Source organism: Macaca nemestrina, chromosome 3 (genome assembly GCF_043159975.1).
Source record: "Macaca nemestrina isolate mMacNem1 chromosome 3, mMacNem.hap1, whole genome shotgun sequence".
Classification (NCBI taxonomy): Eukaryota; Metazoa; Chordata; class Mammalia; order Primates; family Cercopithecidae; genus Macaca; species Macaca nemestrina.
Genome location: NC_092127.1, coordinates 7,397,873 through 7,420,390, shown reverse-complemented (window position 1 = coordinate 7,420,390; position 22,518 = coordinate 7,397,873). Strand labels below are relative to the sequence as shown.

Here is a 22,518-nt window from a genome sequence, read left to right as displayed (position 1 = left end):
GTATGCTGACAGTGCATGCTGGAGAGAGTGGGGGAGAGAGAGAGAAAGAGACAGACAGAGACAGAGAGACTGAGACCGAGACCAGAGACACTGATTCTTTGAGAGAGGGACTCACTTTTTTTGGAAGTGAAGAAACTACTTTCTCAACAGCAGTCAGTCCGAAGGATACTACGGGAACCAAGGAGAAGGCCTGGGGCCAGCTGGGAACCATTGATTTCAAGTTGACTATGGAATCACTCAAAGAAAAAGTGAATATAGGAAAAAGTGAATTTAGTGGGGTGGGAAGAAAACACTAAGGGCTGAAGATAAAGCCTTCAGGGTCCTTCAGATTAAAAGGAGAGACAAAAGGAGAAGGAATAAAGACAAAGGAGGACCATTTGAAATGCAGATTAGTCCTGGGCCACTCTACCTCTTGAAGGCCCCAGTCTTTTGCCGCAGACCTTTTCCACCCACCCTTTCCACTGTCAGTTCAGCAAATTCAGGAAATAGAGAGTTTTTAAGCAGAGAAACACCATTTGACTTCCTTATTCGTGAAGTTGCAGGAAACTCCCCCCATCAAATTAGCCACTTGAATTACCTTAAATATCAGGATAGTGCTGATTAAATTCTTTTGCTAGAGAGGAAAATGCATTTTAAGCAGACTGGTGTGGGAGGAGGACCAGCTTTTTCCGCAATTCAAGACATTTGAGTTCTTAAAACATGAAAATTGTGCCCTCTGAAGAAAGAGTCTTTGTAAGATATATTTAAAAAAAAAAAAAAAAAAAGTTCAGTAGCAAGAATTTCCCAATTTGCTCCTGCTCTTTAAAATACATTGAAAAAGAAAAAAATAGTGTACATTTATAAGAAAAAGAAAGGGAATTTATTTTGAACGGAGAAATGCTATAAAGAGAAAAAGCCATTCTAACTTTTCCATTGTGGAAAATTTAACAAACTATTGAAGCCAATTTTTAGCTGGTTTCTGTAGTGAAATTTGAGGGTGAGCTTCCAATTATTTTTTGTACTAGTGGGGTAAATCAGATACAGTAGCTTCAATAAACACTCAAAGCCCTCACCAGCAGAAAGCGTGCTTCACCTCTTGGAGATACAAAATATTTTACACTAATTTCAGAAATACGAATTTCTTGTTGAAAGCCAGTTTCCTAGGTAAGCAATACTATTGTTTCCTACCATCCCAGATCGAGAAGGGTAGAGAGTAGCCAGTTTTTAGGTGGACGTCATGCTGACATCATGCAAACCTTGTATCTTTACAGAGAGGCCAATGAGACTTGAACCCCGAGCCTAAGTTGTCACCAGCAGGACTGATGTGCACACAGAAGGAATGAAGTATGGATGTGAAAGAACGCAGGCCTTATTGCTCCCTGACCAAGAGCAGACGAGAGAAAGAACGGCGCTACACCAATTCCTCCGCAGACAATGAGGAGTGTCGGGTACCCACACAGAAGTCCTACAGCTCCAGCGAGACACTGAAAGCTTTTGATCATGATTCCTCGCGGCTGCTTTATGGCAACAGAGTGAAGGATTTGGTTCACAGAGAAGCAGACGAGTTCACTAGACAAGGTGGGTAACTGTCCTAGTAAAATAAGGCAATGCTCACATGTTGCTAACTCGTAGGTGTCAAGGTGACATGTCTGTTTTCTGACTTTGGTGTTCCATCTGCTGATTGTGATTTTGAGATATTAGAGGATCACACAGTATTCCAGAGGAGAGGTAGAAAGCCGCCAATTGGGCACATTGGCCCCCCAGGCACAGGCACTGACACGTGGAGAATTCCAAAGCCTCATCTGCTATACATGAGGTTTATGATTCTGCTTATGGTCCAAGCGTTTGTGCAAACTTGTGTAAACTTGAAACTCCAGTCTCTGGGGCTCCCTTTTAGTTGAATGAAGGTGCTCACAGCCATTGTATCTGTGGTTAGAACCCGTACAAGGAGAACAGGAGCTGTTGGTGAAGAAACCCACCTTTCCCTCACAAGAAAGTGTGGCTTGTTATCCCAGATCATCTCAGCACCCGAGCAGCCCTGCTGTTTGCCTCTGTCTGATTCACACAAGAGCCTGCCACGGAAAGCTGCCGTTGTCTTTCTCCCAGGCAACCCAGTAAATTAAGTTTATACCTTAACACTTCCTGGTTTCCCACCATATAATCCACTAGGGTTTGCTCATTCGCATATATCTGTGGAACATTTTTACACTGGTTTTGGCCTGAGGATGCTCCCAGTGGAATCATGACTCCTGTAACTTCACTATCCTAAACCTACCCATTTCCACTCTTAAGACAGTAGGTTATTTTTATTAGACATACGTAGTTATATTTTGTTTCTTCTAATACAGTCTTGAGATGTGGGCAAGATTAATAAAAATAAAATCCTCTTACATTTCTAATGTGCAGTATAATTTACACATAACTTAGCATCCCTTAGCTAATTTAATCTGGAAATGAGGAAAAATAAATTAAACTTTAATAATAAAGAATATATTCATTCTTTTCCAATCACCGTACAGACAGTGTGACTAACAGTTTGATACTGGGCAGGAACACATTGAAGAAAAAGTAATAATGCAATAAATCGTTCAAAAGTTTGAAAATTTTCCATGGTTCTTTTCTTCCCTGCATTGTGCAAAGAGCCATTCTAACTAGATTGAAACAGTGTTCACTCACCCAAGCCAGTTTACATCAAAGAAAACTCATTTGATTTGCTAAGGAGAGATTTTTATACCCTAAAGCATGCCTTACTAATTACTGGTATCAAATTTTATGAAAAGGGACAAAATAGCTTAAAATTTTTCATCGGTTTTTCAGGGGAGATACAACACATATTTGAGGTATGTACTGTTAGTTGCTTGTACACTGTATTGTCATTTGAAACCCATTTTTTCGTATCATCTGCCCAGCTGAAATAGATGATCAGTGTACATTTTTTCAACAATTTAAAAAATAGTACAACAATTTAAAAAAAGTAGTGTAGAAATGCGTACGATCTGGACCGAATGTAAAGTCTTGCTTTTTGTAACAAAAATAACTCTTTAGTGCCCTGTAGGAAAACAAAAATAATAATAATAATAATAATAAAAGAAAAGAAAAAAACCCCAAACTCCACACTGTGGAATATTATTTGAAGGAAACAACAGCATTTGGGGGTCATCTCCACCCCAGGCAAGCATTTCTTTTTGGCAGCACAGATGATGCCTACACAGGTTAAAAATAGCACACGGAACCGTTCTCCTCCTAGACAGCCTTAATCCAGCGCAGACTGTTGTTGACAACCTGGCGGTAGCATTTGTAGAAGCCCTGAAACGGAAGTTCTTAGGGGGGCCAAATAGTGTTGTTCCTCACTCCTTCCAAGCCAAGGACTGCAGAATACGAAGGGGCAGAGGAAACAGAAAGTGTGCCAGGCGGCCAGGGAGGCCTTGCTGGAGAGCAGAAGTGAATGGAGAAGTGCACACACGGTGTGTGATGGCACTGCACGTCACTTGACGTGTGTGAATCCGAGCTTTGTAGAAACATAGATGGGATGGACTGCTAGTTACAGCTAATGCTGCCTACGTGCTGGTCAGCGCCCTAGGCAGGAGTGTGCAGCCCCCTGCTAAGGTGGGTCCTGGTAGCATAGTCTTTTCACAGGTTGAGACGTATGAGGTTTGGAGAGGCTGGAGATCCCATGGCTCCTGAAATTCAGCTGGAACTTGAGCCCAAGCTTGCCCGACTCTGGCCTGGCTTCTAATCTCTGTGCAGTTGCCACAGTGAAAAACAGGCAACTCAGTAAAATATCACCCTTTGGTTTATTGGAATCAATTTTTTAAGTCTATTATTATTATTATTTATTTATTTAGTGACAAGGTCTCAGTCTGTTGCCCAAGCCGAACTGCAGTGGGGCAGTCATAGCTCACTGCAGCCTACAGCTCCTGGGCTCGAAAGATCCTCCTGCCTCAGCCCCCTGAGTAGCTGGAATCGTAAGTGCACACCACACCATGCCTGGCGAATTTTAAAGACATTTTGTTTTAATAGAGACAGGGTCTTGCTTGTTTCTCAGACTGGTCTCAAAACTCCTGGCCTCAAGCAGCCCTCTTACTTGGGCCTCCCTGAGTGCTGAAATAACAGGTGTGAGCCACCACGCCCAGCCCGTTTTAGTCAATTTTGAAATAAAATGTTCATGGTGTAGATAGTGAGGTGTGCAGAGACTGCAGGCATATTTAGGAAATAAAATTGATATGATTTTGTAATTGGGTGAATGAGGATGAGCGTGAGGGTGGCATTGCAGATACTGTCTCCTTCCTGTGGTTTGATGTGGGGAGTATTTGTAGTGGGAGTGGCAGGTGTAGGAGAGAAATGAGTAAGGGAAGTCTGCTATCAGATCATGTTTTTCTTGAGTAAGCATAATGTAAAATCCTTCCAGGCTTTCATTGTCTTTGAACCTGACAAATGTCAATTTTTCCTCATGGACTATTATGCTATGGGATTAATTATTTAATTGACAAAATGTGCTTCCTGCCACAGCTACTGACATCATATAGGCAATAAAAATGAAAGATGAAAAATATTCATAGTAGCCAAATATCTTTGAAACAATTCCAAAGAGTCATGCTAATTTCGCTTTTTTTGTCCATGGAGTTTTAAAACAGCCGATCAGTCCTATATCCATTTACTCCTTGAATGACACAGGGAAATGCGGCTTCAGCTAGAGAAAGGGACAAGCAGGGATTCTGTTGGTGCAATTATATGGAGAATTCAAATCGAGAAATATGATGTTTTTACATTTCTAATTGACCAATTTTATGTCTAATTATCAAACTTGATTTTAATGGTTTTGTATGGCCTTACTGACTGGCAGGTGACTACTGTTAATTACATGTTATATTTAGATAGCGTAATGCTGGGGATCATTTCATCTTCACAGTCATTGTGTAATTTGACGGGATCTCACATAGATCTCTTTCTCTTTTTAAATCTCTTCATGTCGTTTGTTGGTGATGGAAATAGTTGCTCTTTGAACAGCTGTGGAGCTTGCTGTAGGTGAGGATGAGTTTGGGGTAACAATGGCTTGTTTTGCATTCTTGAATGCTATTTTCTTTTATTAATCTTTGAAGAAAAGTTATTCCATCAGGTCAGACAAATTTCTTATGAAACAGCTGCATAGGATCATCACACAGCTTTTGGAGAAGTGGTAAAATAAAAGAACGTTGTTTCTCTGCTGCAGCTCTCTGGGCTATGCACATGGCCTGTAGTATTCTTGACCAAACACTTATCAATTCCAACAAGGAACACGGCCCATGAGGGTGAACCTTGAAAAGAGATGATGTCTGGAAGGAAGAATACATTTGTTTCACTGAGTCATAAGCCTGAAAAGAACCACTTTGGGGCCCTAACCCAAATTGTATAAGAGTTAGTCAATAATCAGTGTTGGGGTTGTGAATTTAAGAATTTTAACTTGTGAAGAACACCATCTATTCTTTATTTGTAGAATGGCAATGGAGAGGAAGGATTCTGTTTTTTGTTTTTGTTTTTATTTTTGTTTTGAGACGGAATCTCACTTGTCTCCCAGGCTGGAGTGAAATGGCATGATCTCGGCTCACTGCAACCTCTGCCTCCCGGGTTCAAGCAATTCTCCTGCCTCAACTTCCCAAGTAGCTGGGATTACAGGCACCTGCCACTATGCCCAGCTACTTTTTGTATTTTTAGTAGAGATGAGGCTTCGCCATGTTGGCCAGGCTGGTCTGGAACTCCTGACCTCAGGTGATTCGCCTACCTAGGCCTCACAAAGTGCAGGATTATGGGCGTGAGCCACTGCACCCAGCCAGGACTCTGTTTTTAAATTTGAAAAACACCATGATATCTATATTTATACATTACTGAAATTAAAACAAAATAAATTTGCAAAGAAGGGAAGGAAAGGAGGAAGGCAGATTGACAACAACAGGCACCGATTGATTTCTAATTGTGCCTCATCTCTGGCCTTTGCTGACAGCGTGGCCCCACTCGCAGAAACTCCCCTGTTTGGGCCATGCCATCTCTTCATTCTTACCTTCATCAGTAATGCTGAGCACCCCCAGCCCCCAGAAGCATGGCTTCTGCTCACCTCCTGGCCTTTCTGGTTCAAGGCCAGTTCAAGTGTAGTTTGGGGGATTCCACTGGGAAGAGGAAAGAAAGAGAAGAGGGAAATTGATCCCACAAGCTCTCATTCCTCACTGCCGGACCTCCCTTATGGGCTGCATCCTGAGTGCTAGCCCATCTTGTATGCAAACATTCCAGATGCTAGATCTGCCCCTTACCAAGGATAGCCCTTGTGAGGAAACAAAAGGACATTAGAGGAGCAGTCTGAATGTTCCTGTAAATATGTATCTTGGATTCTGGCATGATGGTGGCTGGAATAGGGCTCATCCACTCATCTCCCAGCGGACTCCCTGCCTCCTGTGAGCTGAGCAGTGATCGAGGGTACACATGAGATCTGCAACTCTGTTAGGATCCTGAAGGACCAAGCTGGTGCAGGTGCTTTCTGCTTTGTGCCAGATGAGAGCGTGGAATGGGGTGAAGCCCTAATATGAAGGTCAAGAAGAATGCTGTGGCCTGGTGGTTCCAGAGAGAGACTGGCCTGCCCCTCCCATGGCCTCCGCTTGGGCAAATGTTGCCTTGTGGGAGCAGCTGGTTTCCTTGGGCCGTCAGGAGCTGGGGAAGCCTGAACAGATGCGTTTCTCCGTCTGATATGGTGAGAATGCCATCTGAGAAAACCAAACAGTAGAGATGTTCATTCCAGGAATTTAACAGGATTTCCCACTCTTTCTTAAAGCACCTCAGGAAAACAACAAATTTAATGGCACCCAGCACGCAGGAAGTGGGATAAGATGCAAAAAAAGAAATAGATTAAGAAGCTTATAATGAAAATGAACAATGGAGATAAGACAACCTGAACCAAAATAACCAAAATAAAACATCGTAACTAAAGCATGTGCAGAAATCCCAGAACAATAACAACAAAAAAGCAACAACAACAAAACAAACAATGGCCACCAAATGCTGGAGAAAAAAATTACAATCATAATTTACAAACTAAAAATGACAACAGATTAGTTGAAGAAGAGAGGTTAGTGGTTTTGAAGACCAGGTAGAAGAAACAACTCAAAACAGAAAAGAGAATTTCAGATAAAATTAAGAAGACAACGCACATGCACACACACAAACTGAAGCACATTCTAGAAAAATTCTTTAACTTCAAGGATAAAGAGAGTTTACAAGGTTCCACAGAGAAAAGGCAGGTTACTTGTTTTTACTTACTAAAAATAAATGACACCAATAATGAATTTCTCATCTGCAACAACAAAAGCTTGAAAACAGTGGAATAACACCTACTGAGAGGGGAAAAAAAAGGCAACCCAGAGATCTTATCTGCAGAGAAGATACTGTAGGGGAGGAAAGATTTCTTTTCCCATGCGTCACTAGGTTCATGACTAAGGCCCCTATAACGAAAGATAGCTTAACAAGAGAAATGCACACAAATTCATTTAACGTAAGTTTTCGGTGACACAAGACCCTTCATAAGGAAATGAACACCGAAAGAAATGGGTAAACTTGTGTATTTTTGTGCACGGTTGGATGAAGAGTGGACAGTCACCGAGAAGTATGATTGGACACAGGGGTTGAATGATGATAAACTGGGAGGAACTGGGCAAGGCCCGTTTGTTCAGATTCTTCTCTGTGTCCTTGTGTCTTCAGATATGGATGTTCCTTCCTCCTCATATAGGGAGGGCAGCTCTTGGATGAGGATCTTACGTCTTCCTTCAGGGGAGAAGGGCAAGGGGAAAGTGAGAGTGGCCTTCCTGCTTCTGCTGTTTTCTCAAATGCCAAGATGCCATGTTTTGGGTAGCATGTCCTGAACCCCGTCGATAGCATATATCTCTCAGAGTAAATGAAAGATACTGAGGTAATGCTGGGATTGAGAGACCATGTCAACAACGTACATACACCATCTGAGGAAGTACTCAGGAAGAAATAGCAACTGAATCAGCATCATGACCTGCAAAGAGGAGACAATGATGAGAAAGCAGCTCTACGGTGTATATAGTTAAATCTCAAACGATGATGACAGAGCAACCAGAAATGTGTCAGAAGCACTACACGAGAAACCTTAACGGAAGGCTGGAACTAAAAGCATTTACCTATCTCAGCAAAATCCAGTAGTTGGAGGAAAGTAGAAAAGTAAAAGTGTTCCAAATTCTCATCTCATCTGAAGAGGGAGAGTGGGGAAACAGTTACGAAACAGAGCTTTAGTGGAGGGAAATAATTGCTATCTTGCATTCCTATGACAATGAGAAACATATATTTGAATATGAATGTCAGGAGTGGGAAGGTAATCATTAATACAATGAAAAGAGGACAATAGACCCACCTAATTAGCAGTGAGGAAAGGGATTGAGTAGCAATCTGACCAATTTAGCAAAAGCAGCTCCAAGGGAAAAAAGGAAACAGGAAAAATCATGAATAATCAAAAAACAAGATGAAAGGAGTCAAATCTACTCTATTACCTATTACCTAAAATTTAAATATACTGTATTTTGGCTGGGTGCGGTGGCTCACGCCTGTAATCCCAGCACTTTGGGATGCCGAGGTGGATGGATCACTTGAGGCTGGGAGTACAAGACCAGCCTGGCTAACATACAGAAACCCGGTCTCTACTAAAAATACAAGTATTAGCCAGGTGCGGTGGCAGGGGCGTGTGGTCCCAGCTACTCAGGAGGCTAAGGCACAAGACTCGCCTGAACCCATGAGATGGAGGTTGTGGTGAGCCAAGGTCAATGCCACTGCACTCCAGCCTGGGCGACAGAGCGAGACTCTGTCTCCAAAAAATAAAATAAATAAATGTACTGCATTTTGACATGAACTACTCATTTGGTTTATAAAAGTTATTGGTGTTTATAAGACGTACACTTAAAATGGTAAAGAAAGTTGTTGAGAATAAAGACACATTAAGTGAATACAAACAAAAAGAAAGGAGGAATGGCAGTATTAATATCAGGAAAGATGGAATTTAAGACTAAAAACTCTCAACAGGATAAAAAGGACCATTGGGTAAGTGATAAAAGGCATACTGTGCAGAAGAAGAACATTCTTAAAATACATACATTAAACAATAATATAGTAGCTAAATTTATAAGCAAAAACTATTTAAAAAGAAAGATTGTTAAAACACATTAATGGTGAGATATTTTGATTAACTTCCTTCAGAATCAGGCAGATCTAAAAGACAAAAATAAGACCGCAATCATATAATATTAATCAAAAATTTTAACTAAGGTATATATACAGAAATTTACAACTGTCAGATAGAAATGATACAATTTTTTATATTTCTATGGCCAGTAGTAGCAGAAACTGATTATGTGTTTGGCCACAAAAAAAAAACATAAAAAATTCAGAAAATAGCTTTTATAAGCCAAAACATTTTATCATAAAATGTGGTAAAATTAGAAATAAATAACAAAAAGATAAATGAAGAAAAACACTTTTGCCCCTTGGATTATGATGTCCCTGGACTACGATAAAAAGCAATCAAGAGCAGTGAAAAGTCTACTTCCAAAATGTATGGGAGACAGTGAAAGTCATATCATAGGAAAAACCTTGTGAAGAAATCAAGAACAAAGACCAACAAAATAGGAATGTACTATACATTTAAGAAATGGAGTTCAGGCTGGGCACAGTGGCTCACACCTGTAATCCCAGCACTTTGGGAGGCTGAGGTGGCCGAATCAACTGAGGTCAGGAGTTCGAGACCAGCCTGGCCATCATGGAGAAACCCTGTCTCTACTAAAAATACAAAAACTAGCTGTGCGTGGTGGTGCGTGCCTGTAATCCCAGCTATTCGGGAGGCTGAGGCAAGAGAATTGCTTGAACCTGGGAGGTGGAGGTTGCAGTGAGCTGAGATCGCACCACTGCACTCCAGCCTGGGCGACAGAGCAAGACTCCATCTCAAAAAAAGAAAAAAAACAAAAGAAAGAAATGAGTAGAGTACAATGTCTGGAAAATAAATCAGAGGAAGTAGAAAGAGGTACATAAGATATAGCTGACATTTAAAGCAAACAAAACAGCTAAGTCTTTAAAAAGGCTAATAAAATAGAAAGCACCTGTGATCCTGATTAAGAAATAATGAGAACAAAAATGAGAAGAGATCCTAAAAAGACTGTAACAACTAAAGAGGAGCTATTATTCCAAGCAATAAATTTGAAAAATCTAGAGGAATTTATTTTTTCTCAGAAAATATGATTAACCCCAAAAGATTTCAGAGCATGGAGCAAACTTGTCAACACCAATTATTTCAGACAAGATGAGAAAGGTGATTAAAAGAGAGACCGTTTCAAAGGGCCCGATATGTTCCTAGGTACATTTTACATAACCTTCAAAGTACGACTAAGTTTAATGTTTAAAAATCTATTCAACACCACCATTCACAACAGATGGAAGGCATCAAAGTTCATGTTATGAAGTTGGCATAACCTTAATAACTAAACTTGATTAGAATAGTACAAAAAAAAGAAATCATATATAAATTGCTTTACCTACCGAAATTGCTTTTCAGTAGGTGTGTAAGAATTCAAAACAAATATTTGCATTTAAGAATCCAGCAATATATAAAAAGAATAATATGCTAGACCAAATTAATAACCAAGTGGTTACTAATCCTTGCTGAATATACAATGATTTTTTGGTGTTCAGAAATCTACCATAATTAGATTAATAAACCAAAGTAGAAAAACATGATCGTATCAATAGATGATTTACAAGTTTTGGAAAAAATTTAGAAACCATTCTTTATTCAAATAAACTCACAAGAAGAAAAAACACTTCAACGTGGTAGTAATATTTGATATGATCATTCAAGACATTAAACAGCATTCTACAAAGTGAGATTCTAGGACATTTCAATAGAAATAGGAACATAAGAAAGGTTTACCTATGCTCACAATTATTATTCAAAATTGTTTTAGATGTTTTAGCAATTGTAATAAGAAAATTAAACAATTGATATATATTTTGGAAAAAGTTAAAGTCAGTACTTTTGTTAAAGATATGATTGTATGCATACAAAAACCATGTGTCTCTAGAAATTAAAAAAAAAGAATTTGAAGTGAATTTGGTATTTGGATGAATACAAAATAAATATATAGACAGTGTAGATCATATAGTATAATGGTGGAGAATGTAGGTTCTGAATCCACATGACCTGTGTGTGAATCCCAGGTCTGCCTTGCCTTAGCTGACTGGCAGGTTACCTAATCTTGGCCAAGGAACTTTTTTGTACAAGTTACATAATTTCTCTCTGCCTCCATTTTCATTATTCATAGATTGTGCTGTAGTTTGTTGAGGATAAAATGAGTTAATATATGTAAACTGCTTAGAATAATGCCTAATACCTGTTATTAATATCTACTGCTTGGAAGTCAGAAAAAAAATTCCTATCACAAAGGCAACAGGCTTTATAAAATTCTTTGGAATAAATTTTGCAAGCATGCTACGTGACCTAATATGAAGGTATCTATAAAATATTATTAAAAAGACATAAAACAGGATCTAAATAAATAATCAATGCTTTAGGATGGGAAGATGGTACCATAAGAGTATGAATTCTCCCCAAATAAATGCATAGAAGTTAAGGATATCACATAGAATTCCAGTGGGTTAGGGTTAATTTTAACTGGAGTGAGTGATCTTCAAATTTATCTTAAAATTCAAGTGATCATAAATTGATATTTTCAACATCTGGAAATAGTCAAAACCACATTTAAAAGTCAAATAGTGAGGACAAAATGGACTTAATATGTATTTTCAAAAGTATTATGAAGCTGCTGTAATCGTGTCTATATGATATGGGCAAAAATAAAGACAAGTAGGTTCATGGAATAGATAAAAATTTCAGAAATAGATTCTAGTATATAGGGAAATTTAACATAAAACAAAAAAAAAAGGTTTTTCTATTCAGTGGGATTTGATAAATGGTGCTGGCACAACTGGTTATCCATCTGGAAGAATATAAAATTGGACCCATATCTCTCAGCATATTCAAAAATAAATTAAGATGGATTAAAGACAAATGTAAAAAATAAAGCAAGAATTCTAGAAGTTAATTTGGGAGACTGAGTAAGATAGGAATGACTTGAGCCATGAGTAGCAGGAAACTTCAGCTCAAAAACTGAAGAGAATCATTTTCTTATTAAAGAAGAATTTCAGAGATAGACTGTCTAGCCAGGGCTTAAAGATATCATTAAGGCATCTCTCTATCTTTTTCATCTTTGTCATTCTTAGCAGGTAGCTTTTGTCCCCTTGGTGCTCAGGTGGCAGCTGTGCTTTCATATTCCTGTTGGAATAAGAATGAACACACAGGTAGGAAGGCCTACTCTACATTGGACTATTCATTTTACCCCCCTGAGACTTCTCGCTACCTCTCTCTTTTCAGAACTGTTATCCATGACCATACTTAGCTGCACGAGAAGACGAAGCATTTTCTATTTTTGCTTTCCAGTCCTTATAATAAAGGTGGCAAGAAGAAAGTGGTTTGAATCCACACAGCCTATCCCAGGGACTCTATGTACACTTCAAGAGTAGGGGAGAAACTTTCTAATACAAAATTAGAATGTTTCTAACAGAAAACCCAGAAGAAAAGATAGACTTAAATGATTAGTTTTAACATTTAAAACCTTTTACATATAAATTAAAATACCCAGAAACAAAATCACTACATTGGGAAATATATTGATAATTCTGGTGACATCTATAATGTCTATATCTATTATATACTGAATGACTATTACAGTTTGAAAACAGAAAGATAAACAGCCCAAGGGGAAATGTCTTGCATAGACAATTCACAAAAGAGAAATTCACATGATCAATAAACGTGAAAAGGAGAATTGATTTTCCTATTAGTGTGGGAAAGGCGGTAGCTAATTCCAAATTCTACATCCCTACTATACAGCTGCTATCCTGGCATCTTCCATTGAGCATTCATATATCCAGGGGATTTGCCTAGGAAGTTTCTCCCCACTTGGTAAGCAGGAAATCAATGGAAGCGGCCACTGTAGGCGGAATCTTCCTGGTGGGTAAATTTGTTCAAAGAGACAGTCTCACACATGGAAGCCATACCCTAGAGTACAATTCACCCAGTTCTTCATTCAGACACAGATAACTTAGAAGACCTGTGTGTTCCATCTTGGCATCCTCCATGTTGTTTTCATGGGAAAATACATACTGATCCTTATCAACTTCTAAACCCAACAGATTCCTAAAGTGAGGACTTTCTACATAGTTTTTGAAGTTCTGGCTTAGGAAGAAGCCAAAAAAAAAAAAAAAAAAAGGTAGCAATTCATGAATAGCTGTGCTCAAAACTTTATACAGAAGCTCTCATTAAAGTATGTGAAATAAACAATAACAATAAAAAACTGAAAGAAAAAAACTGCAAAATATTCACAGAGGTTGCATTTGAGAGTGGAGCTGTGAAGGAACACCTTCCAATTTTCAGTCAAAAGGTCAAAGGCCAAAAATAATTCCTGCTTCGGAACTGCAGCAGGTTGGTTCTACACTTTGGGAGTTGGAGAAGAAAAGCACCTTTCCGGATAGCCAGATCTGGCTTGTTAATGTCACTGCTGCCCTGATGGCTTGGTTTTCAATTCAGGATGAACTCCAGATATGGTGTTTAAGGGAGGAGCCAGATCAGAACATAGCATTGTGCTTTTGATTTATTTTAGGGATGAAATGTAAACCAAAAGTTCCAAATGCTAAAGGAAATTTTAACTTTTTCTTTTCCATTTTTCTCCTTGGACTCTTGATGCTATTATTCTTAGCTATTTTTTCTTTCATGTTCCATTTCTGCCTCTGCATAAACTGATATGGTTGGGAGATCTTTGAGAGCCTCTGAGTCCATTGTATACATGAGGAATACAGAGACTCAAACTTGTTAAAATGTTCACTCAGACAACAGCTGGTGAGTTAGGTCCAGAAGAAAACTAGAATCTAATTTCAATCATTTTACTACTCTACTCTTTTATCTGTCTAGTTTCTATTAGAAAATCACAGTAAAAAGCTACATATGTTCTTAAACATCTTCACAAACATGAGATAGACAAAGATATCTTAGAAAGGTCACAAGAGGAATAAATATAAAAGAAAAAAAATTGATAAATTGGACTTAATCAAAATTAAAATGTTTAGCTTATCAGACATTACCTTTAAGAAAATGAAAAGCAAAGCCACAATCTGGGAGAAAATTATCTATCATCTATCACAGGGACTTGTCTCTAGAATATATAAAGAGCTTCTACAAATCAGTAACAAAAGATGAATAACCAAATTTTTAAATGGGCAAAAAACTTTTAATAGAAACATCACAGAAAAGAGACACAAGTGATGAATAAGCCTGTGGAAAACATCCTCCACACCATTAGCCATCAGAGAAATGAAAATTAAAACCACAATGAAATACTGCCACTCGTCTTCTAGAATGGCTAAAATTAAAAAGACCCATAACACCAAATATTGAGGATGTGGAACAGCTGAAACTTTCATGTGAAAAATGACACAACTGCTTTGGAAACTGTTGGGCAATTTCTTATCTAAAGTTAAAAATAACATCTCCCCCTGGATCCAGCAATTCATTTCCTTAATATTTACCCAAAGTAAATAAAATCTTACATTCATAGCAGCTCTATTCATAATAGGCCCATATTGGAATCACCGAGAGAATGGATATAATAGTTGTATATTAATGCAATAGAAATGAGTTGGCAACCCAAAAGAGTGATCTACAGATACTTGCAACAATGTGGAAGAATCTCAAAGATCCACTGAGCAGAAGGATCCTCAGTACATCTTGTAGGACTCTGTTTACATAAAGTTCAAGAACGTACAAAACTAGTCTTCTGTAGAAGAAATCAGGACGGTGGTTGCCTGTTTGGTGGGGATTGACTGGGTGCGGGAGAGCTTTGTGGGAGTGATGGAGAAGTGCCTTATCTTGCTTGGGGTCATGGTGGGTACATTTGTTAAAACTCATGGAAGTATCCACTTTAGATCTGTGTATTTCACTGCCTATGAAATTTACCTAAATAGTAATAAATACAACAAAAACAAAAATCAGCATGTTCAAACAACTGTAGTTGAACATGGGAAGTTTTGGGTTTGTATTTTCCCGGCTTCCACAGGGGTGAAACTTGATTTGGTGCCAGGAGCAGAGTTGCACTGTCTCTACTGAACCATAACCACAATCTTTCAAAAACAACCTCTGCTGTCATTGTACTAGAATGTTTTGTTGGATAAAGGCATTTTGCCCATTAAGATAATAGCATATACAACATATCCAGGACTGTACTGAGAGAATAAAGAGTTTGTGTCATAGATGGGACCAGGTCTTCAAATATTTTCATCAATTGCCAAATAAAAAAGAGCCCGTTTTAAGCTCTTAGATATAGACTACTTTTGGTGGGGGGGGGGGGCAGTTTTATTAGAATATTACTAAAATGATAAGTAGTTTTTAAATGTTTCTATACATTGAATGTTCCGGCTAGGTCAAAAGAATTGAAATCATATTTCTTAAATATATAACATGAAGGTTGTAAATATAATTTTAGAATGTCACTGGTAGCATTGGACAGATGTAAAAATAGTGTCAATAACTCCTTTGATTAAAATAATAATGTCTCTGAACCATTTTATCCTGCTTTGGATGTGAAATGGGATAAATTATTTTTCTTACTCTTCTTATTTTTATTTATTTGTATTTTTTTGCATTATGAAAATCTATTAACCATTCAGACATGTTGGAAATTGTGAAAGAGGAAGATTTGAGAGCCAAGAGGAAAATGCTTTTAATTTTAAAGACTGAGATTTAGTTTAGTCTTGGATGCCATTATAGTGAATAATGGGAACTGATCCGAGACTTCAAAAGAAATATGACCATATGGTCCCACCATTCAGCACTTAATGCTGCTATGAATTTCCAGTTAGACCCCAAACTTTTCATTTCCCCAGTGTTCCCCCTCACCTCTGTCATCAGACAAAAACGAAAGGAATCTGAAACCCCTTTTCATGTTTTCTGAAATGCTGGTGCTGAGAAAGCTTATTTTTGTGAGAATCAAGTTTTATGAAAAGAGACAAAAACCTGAAGCATTAATCAGATCCACTGGGCTAATTACTGCAACTGCAAAGTTTATTACTTTTAAATATTAACTGCTTAAAATGATTCATTTGGAGATCAAAATGATTAATCCTTCTCAGTCACTATAAATGTCAGCGGCAGGATTAAAGGATTTAGATGGTCATGTTTACTCAACCTTACATTTCTGTACTTAAAGACACAAGTTAAATAGCTCTAGTTTATCATTGTTTCATGTTAATGGTTTTCCTCTTAGCTCCCTCTTTTAGCTCCCCTGCCTAACTGATTGTTAACTAATTTTGGCTGTTAAGTAGGCAAGGGCTTCTTTCAGGCTCGGTGGCCAACCTGCTTTGTGGATTACCTACCAGAAGGTGTGAGTAGATAGATGTAGCTTACAGCCCTCCTCAGGACGCAGCGGGGGTAATCCTTTCCCCCTGCCTCGGCCTTCATTGGTCTGATGTCTTGAGCCCCAGCTTACTGCTCAACTTGTATCTGCTTCCTTGCCACGTTGCCCATTTTGGATCCACAGTGTGACTCACCGCGGTGCCGCTTCAGTCGCAATTATTAAACACCTGCCGCTTTATGCCAAACCATAGGCGTATTTATACCAATACCTACTGCAGTTCAACTATCAGATATCAGCAGATATATTGCAGGCATATTATCATTGCCAGGCCTTGGATTGTTCTAAAGAAGTCATTTCTAAGTAAAAATAAGAAGCAATTTTATTTTCAGAATTTTTTTGATTTAAAAAAACAGAAGTATTTTAAGGTTATTTCTTAATTACAGATGGTTGCTGAAATTAGTTTATGGTTGCCCCATTAAGTCCTTCATTTCCAGGCCTTAGACATGCTCTTCCTTTATACGTCAGCCAACTCACAACCTCATTTTTCTTATTTGGGCCACTAAACCTTCCGTTCAATATCCATATGTTCGTCCTCCCCTGGAGGCCTCACAAATTTTATCTTGAAGAAAATGCATCTTTTCTAGGGTCATTCATTCTAGTCCTGGCTTCTCGGCTTGCAAATATACCTAGGGTTTCCCCTTCTCACCCACCTCCTCACGTTCAGCTTAGTGCCCAGCCTGCAATTTCCATTGAAAGCTGCATTTGTGATGATTGCTGAGGGGATATCCTGCAGTGGCTTCCATTAGACTTGTGTTCTGAGTAATCAGTTAGATGATGAGTGTGGTGTCTGGTGGGCATTTTCAGTGTCCTCTGGAAATTCATGGGTGTCAATAATGTGGTTTTGGGTATTAACAACACATTAATAGATAAATCAAGTAAGTAGTTTAAATGGGGTGGGGACCTTAAGGTATTTAGTGGAACTTGAAGTTAATTTCTTAAACCAGTTTTTTGTAGGGCCTTATGAATAAAGATTTGTACCCTCACTGAAATTTCTATTGCATGTTCAAGAATGGGTATTTTGTTCAAATGGTGACACATTTAATATAAAAGGTTAAAGAGTTTGGAGTGTCCCATAAAATATGCATTTGGAAATAAAATCACATATACTTCTTTTGTTGTGGAATCGTCTTACCATTTTGCAAATACAGCAAAAGAGAGAATTCTGGATGACATGGTGGTGCCGCTGATTCAACGAGCACCTAATAAGAAATGCTCTCCCAATTTGTAGTTTTACGTTCTGCTTGACTGATGAAGGAAAGTCACTCCATGCCTGAGAATAAATAGTTCCATTCAAGCTCACAACCACCAAGGAAAATAATTAAAGACAGCTGCAGATTGTTTTATTTATGTGCATTAAATTTATATTTATTCATCCATTTTTTCCCATATTCAATTTTGAGGTTACTGTAGGAGAAATGAATGGTTATTCTCCTTTAAAACAATCCATATATGATAAAGAAAAGGGAAGGATTGAAATGGAGGAGAAAACGCTCCCTTGTATCTCATGAAGTTTCATTTCTTTACAATAAACGAGGAAGGATTTTTAAAACTGAGCTTCCCCTAGAAGAGGCAATAAATTAAATTTCTAATTATTGAATAGAAGCTATTAAACAGCAAATCAAGAAAATATATTTGTTTTTTAGAAAGATGATAGGCTTTAATTTTTTCTTTATTATGTTTTTAAATAATTGAAATAATTATCATGAAAAGTAAAAATTCAAAACTATAAAATAGAAAATTACTAATTTCCTTCATTTACAAACCTTTCTAAATGACCCATTATAACAGTTATATATCTCCTTCCTCACCCTTATTCAGACTCAATATAACCTGTGGGTCCTCTTCCTTAATTTCCAAAAGTAGGATTATACTTTATACACAATTCTACGACTTGCTTTTTTTTTTTCTTAAAATACACAAATGAGCTTCCGTGCAGATCCGAAGACATGGGTCCAGCTCATTCTTCATGCTAACCACAGTGTTCCACAGCGTGGGCATGCAACTTTTCCAGCCATTCTCTTTCTGGCAAACATTTGGGTTATTTAAAATTTTGCAACAATGTTGTAGTAAACAACTTGTTTAAATAAACGTTCTGTATATTTAAGATGAGGTGATTTTATTTCTATGGGATGTAACTCCAAAGGTAAATTTTCTATGCTAAATAATATTTCTGATTTTAATAGAAAATTATTTTACATGAAATAAAAGCAGAATAAGAGAAGGCAAAGAAAAAATGATAGAATAAAATAATAATAAATTTATATAGCAGACTCCCAGAATCAGCTGCTTTTCAGGAGATGATTCTTGTTTGCCCTCTAACTTCCAGTACCAATCACCTATATCATAAGCCGTCATTGCAAACTCCAAGTCCCACGTAAAGTGTGGTATAAAAGAGAGGCAACAGATGATAGCAAGTCTTCACGAGGATGTGCAGAGTTAAAACCCTCATACACTGCTAGTGGGAATATAGAACGGTCGAGTCAGTGTGGAAAACAGTCCGGCAGTTCCTCAAAAGGTGAAACACAGAGTTACCATATGCCTCAGCAGTTCCTCTGCTAGGGATATGCTCAAGAGAAATGAAGACATATGTACACATGAAAACTTGTACAGGAATGTTCCTAGAAGCATTCTCATAATAGTCAAAAAAATAGAGATAACTCGGATGTCCATTAACTGATGAATGGATAAACGATGGTGTGTCCATACAGTGGAATATTATTCAGCCATAAAAAGGAATGGAGTACGGATGCATGCTATGACATGGAAGAGCTTTGAAAACGTTATTCTGAGTGAAAGAAGTCAATCACACAAGACCACATACTGTGGATCTTCTTTATTTGAAATGTCCAGGATGGGAGGTAGATGAGTGGTTGCCTAAGGCTGGGGGTGGGAGGGTGAGGGGAAAATAGAAGGTAGCTGATAATTGGTATGAGATGTCTTTTTGGGGTGACAAAAATATTCTACACTTGACTGTGCTCATAGTTACAGAACTCTGTGAATATACTGGAAATCATCGAAGTGTACACTTTAAATGGGTGCATTTTGGTGTGTGTGAGTTATGTTTCAATAAAACTGTTTATTTTTTTAAAGGAGCAAATAAGCAAGAGACCGAGAGAGAAGGAGAGAAAGTCAAATCTAGACATTAGAGAAATCCAGACATTAGTGAGGAGAGAATGCCCTCCCCGTGGGGTGCTTTCGTCATCCTACGTGCCTCCGAGACTAGTCCCTCGGGTAGAATCTTCTTCTCATCCAAGAGATAGTAGATGTGTTGACCATTGGTGAACATCACTCTGATTGCGGCTTTGAAAAATCCCTCACTGCTCCGACTAGGTTATAGACACTGTGAAAAAAAGAACGAATAGCTAACCCATTTTCCCAATCCCCTTCGTTTATTAAAGGGGGGGCTATGCCATGTGCCAACCTCATTTGAAGTGTCTGTCCTTATACCATCCTTTCTACTTTGTCAAATACCCTCACTCATTTTTAAAAATCTCAACCTAAGAAAAAATGATGCAACCCACCTAGGTTGTGTTTATTCAGTTTTCCTTCTCTAGATTTTCACATTTATGCCGTGCCATAAAACAAAAATGCCGAATATAATCCAAGCTAACCTTGCCTTTTAATCACAGTGAATTCCATCCTCAGGTATACTTTGTTCTTGCTACAATTTATTGTTTTGGTCCTGTTTCAAATTGTAATGGAAAACTCTTGTTGGCTGTGCTGACCAAGGTTCCCAAAATTCAACGTGCAGGAGAGAAATACCTATTTTGCCAGTTTTGGCCAAGCAGAATTAATATAAAGACTATAAAAGGCAAAGAAAGAAATTAAAGCAATGTTAGAACTACTGCAAAGAACCCGGCTTTTCCAATCTCAGGAAAACATGGAAAATGGGAATAAAGTATTGTTCCTTGAAACCAAAGCTGACTTTATGCAGGATTGCCCAGCGTTCAGCCTGATCCCAGGGACATCTCAGCTGCCTTGTGCTGCCTCTTCCCACTTCTCTGCACTGCCATAAAACCCTCCCCACTACAAGCCCAGCCCAGCCCAGCCCAGCCCAACCCACCTGCCCTCCTCCACACCCCTTCTCCCAGTCAGGGAGCTCTCTTCTCTCCATCTTCCCTGCACTGGTCAAAGCTGCAGATGTTTTCCGTAAGCATAGCCTATCTTGCTAAACACTGCTAGATTGCAAGAAATAATCGAATAGACTAATTTATTCTAGTTTAAGATGAGATCTTTCCAGGAGCGTTTGCATTAAAATAAGGGATCCTAAAAATAAAATTTCTTAACCTTTGAGGAGAATTGACAACAAAAGAACTTGAAGCCCTGAGGGAGGTCTGGAGTAGGGATATTTTTGAATAAAGGCAATTACTTAAGTAGAACTCAGCTTTGGTGGTGGTGTCCCTATTTGAAAATGAGTTGAAAATGGTCCTCTCCCTACTCTCAAGCTGTACACTTCTCTGTGATTATTAATTATGTTTGTCAAGGTATTTATGTTTTAAGTGATTTTTTTCATTTAGCCCTTTTTTTGTGTGTGAGTCACATTTACATAAACCATCTCCTAAACCAAGTCAGGACAGCCCTGAAAGATGACAAAATACGGTGTAAAGTGACTTAAACAGTGCTAGTGAGTGGCTTCCACCTGGGTCCATCTGAGGCCAAGTTTAGTTTTCTTTCCTGGGGGATACTAAAACAAACTTTGTCATTCAGCAAGGAACTCTAACAGGGAGTCCTGCTGTGGTGCTTGCGTTGTAGCTTCATTTCAGAAGCAGCCCTGGAGAATTTTGAATCATTGAAAGACATTGACTTCAGAGGGTCAGGTGTTTATGGAGTTTGGGATATATGTAGCAATTCATAGGGATGACGTGTTTTTAGTTGCAAAGTGAACTGGTCTGCACACCTGGGTAACAAAGAAACATTCCTGTTTTCTGCTTCCTTCACCTTATAGATTTTTTGCATCAAGACGGCAATAGTGTGAAAAGCCAGTCACTTGGAAATTGTTTCAAGCCACATTGTAGAGATTAGAAAGGGAGTTGTTACTGTCCTTTTATTGCTCTTTTCATTTCTGAATGTGGGCACCCATCAAAATAGAGGCAAAAAGCAAAGGATCTTACTTATTTTTCCCTGTTTAAAAATTATTTTGCATCCTTATTTTGAAAAATCAGCATGTTTGATGGCAGTATCTAGATGTTTTAGGGTCCTCCCCATATGTTACAAGTGACATGTCAGTAGCAGTGGGTAAGCTTTTCCACACAACTGCATTAGCTGCTCATGGGGACACTGACCTTGTTCAGATTTACTTGCATAAGTACAATCTGCAGTCATGATTTTAACATACTGACGATACTGTGTCTCATCTCAGTGAGCTGGCCCACTTTCTCACTGTTCAACGCGCAGGCCCTTTTTCCTTTTTTTCTCTTCTTTTACTTCTTCTTTTGACATACTTTTTGGTTCAGATACTTGTTCACATCTCTGTGATAAGCACACTTTGATTTGCAGCTAATTGTAGCCACCGATTTTCATTATGTATGAGTGTCATTGTCGGAATCCATTTGGAAGTCTGACCGAGATAAAGCTGATTCCAACTTCTGATATGACCACAGCAATAAAGCAATTAACCACACTAGTTACAATGTGCGGCAGCCTGGAGGGAGCTAATATCTTTACAACCCAATATTTACTACATTGTCCATTAGGTTTGATTTATTTCTGAGAAGATTCCACGTGTTATCATTTTATCACAAATAATTTATAAAACCCTCTTTCAAAAAATATAATGTATGTTTCTCATGTTAGCCTGTTAGCATTAAAATGTTCACAGATTTAAGAGGCAGAAGTAGGGAAATCAAAACTATGAGTAATATAAATGTTTAATATTCTTAAAAGGTTTGGTTATGAGATAGTAGCATTTAAATCAGTCTTTGTATGTTATTATTTACCTATATTTTGATTCTGATTGGCGCCTAAATCTCACACTCTACCATGTCAACCAGAGACA

General features: G+C 38.3%; 1 protein-coding gene across 19 annotated transcripts in view; it reads left to right on the top strand.

Moving 5' to 3' along the window:
• Window positions 1-22,518, top strand: part of LOC105466614 (teneurin transmembrane protein 3) — a 2,765,046-nt gene that overhangs the window by 2,283,071 nt on the left and 459,457 nt on the right. For all 19 annotated transcript variants that reach the window (XM_071092800.1, XM_071092799.1, XM_071092798.1 and 16 more), the window contains one exon: window positions 1,251-1,557. In XM_071092800.1, the coding sequence (XP_070948901.1) occupies window positions 1,326-1,557 (232 nt within the window). In that variant the 5' untranslated portion in view covers window positions 1,251-1,325. The remainder of the gene's footprint in view (window positions 1-1,250; window positions 1,558-22,518) is intronic.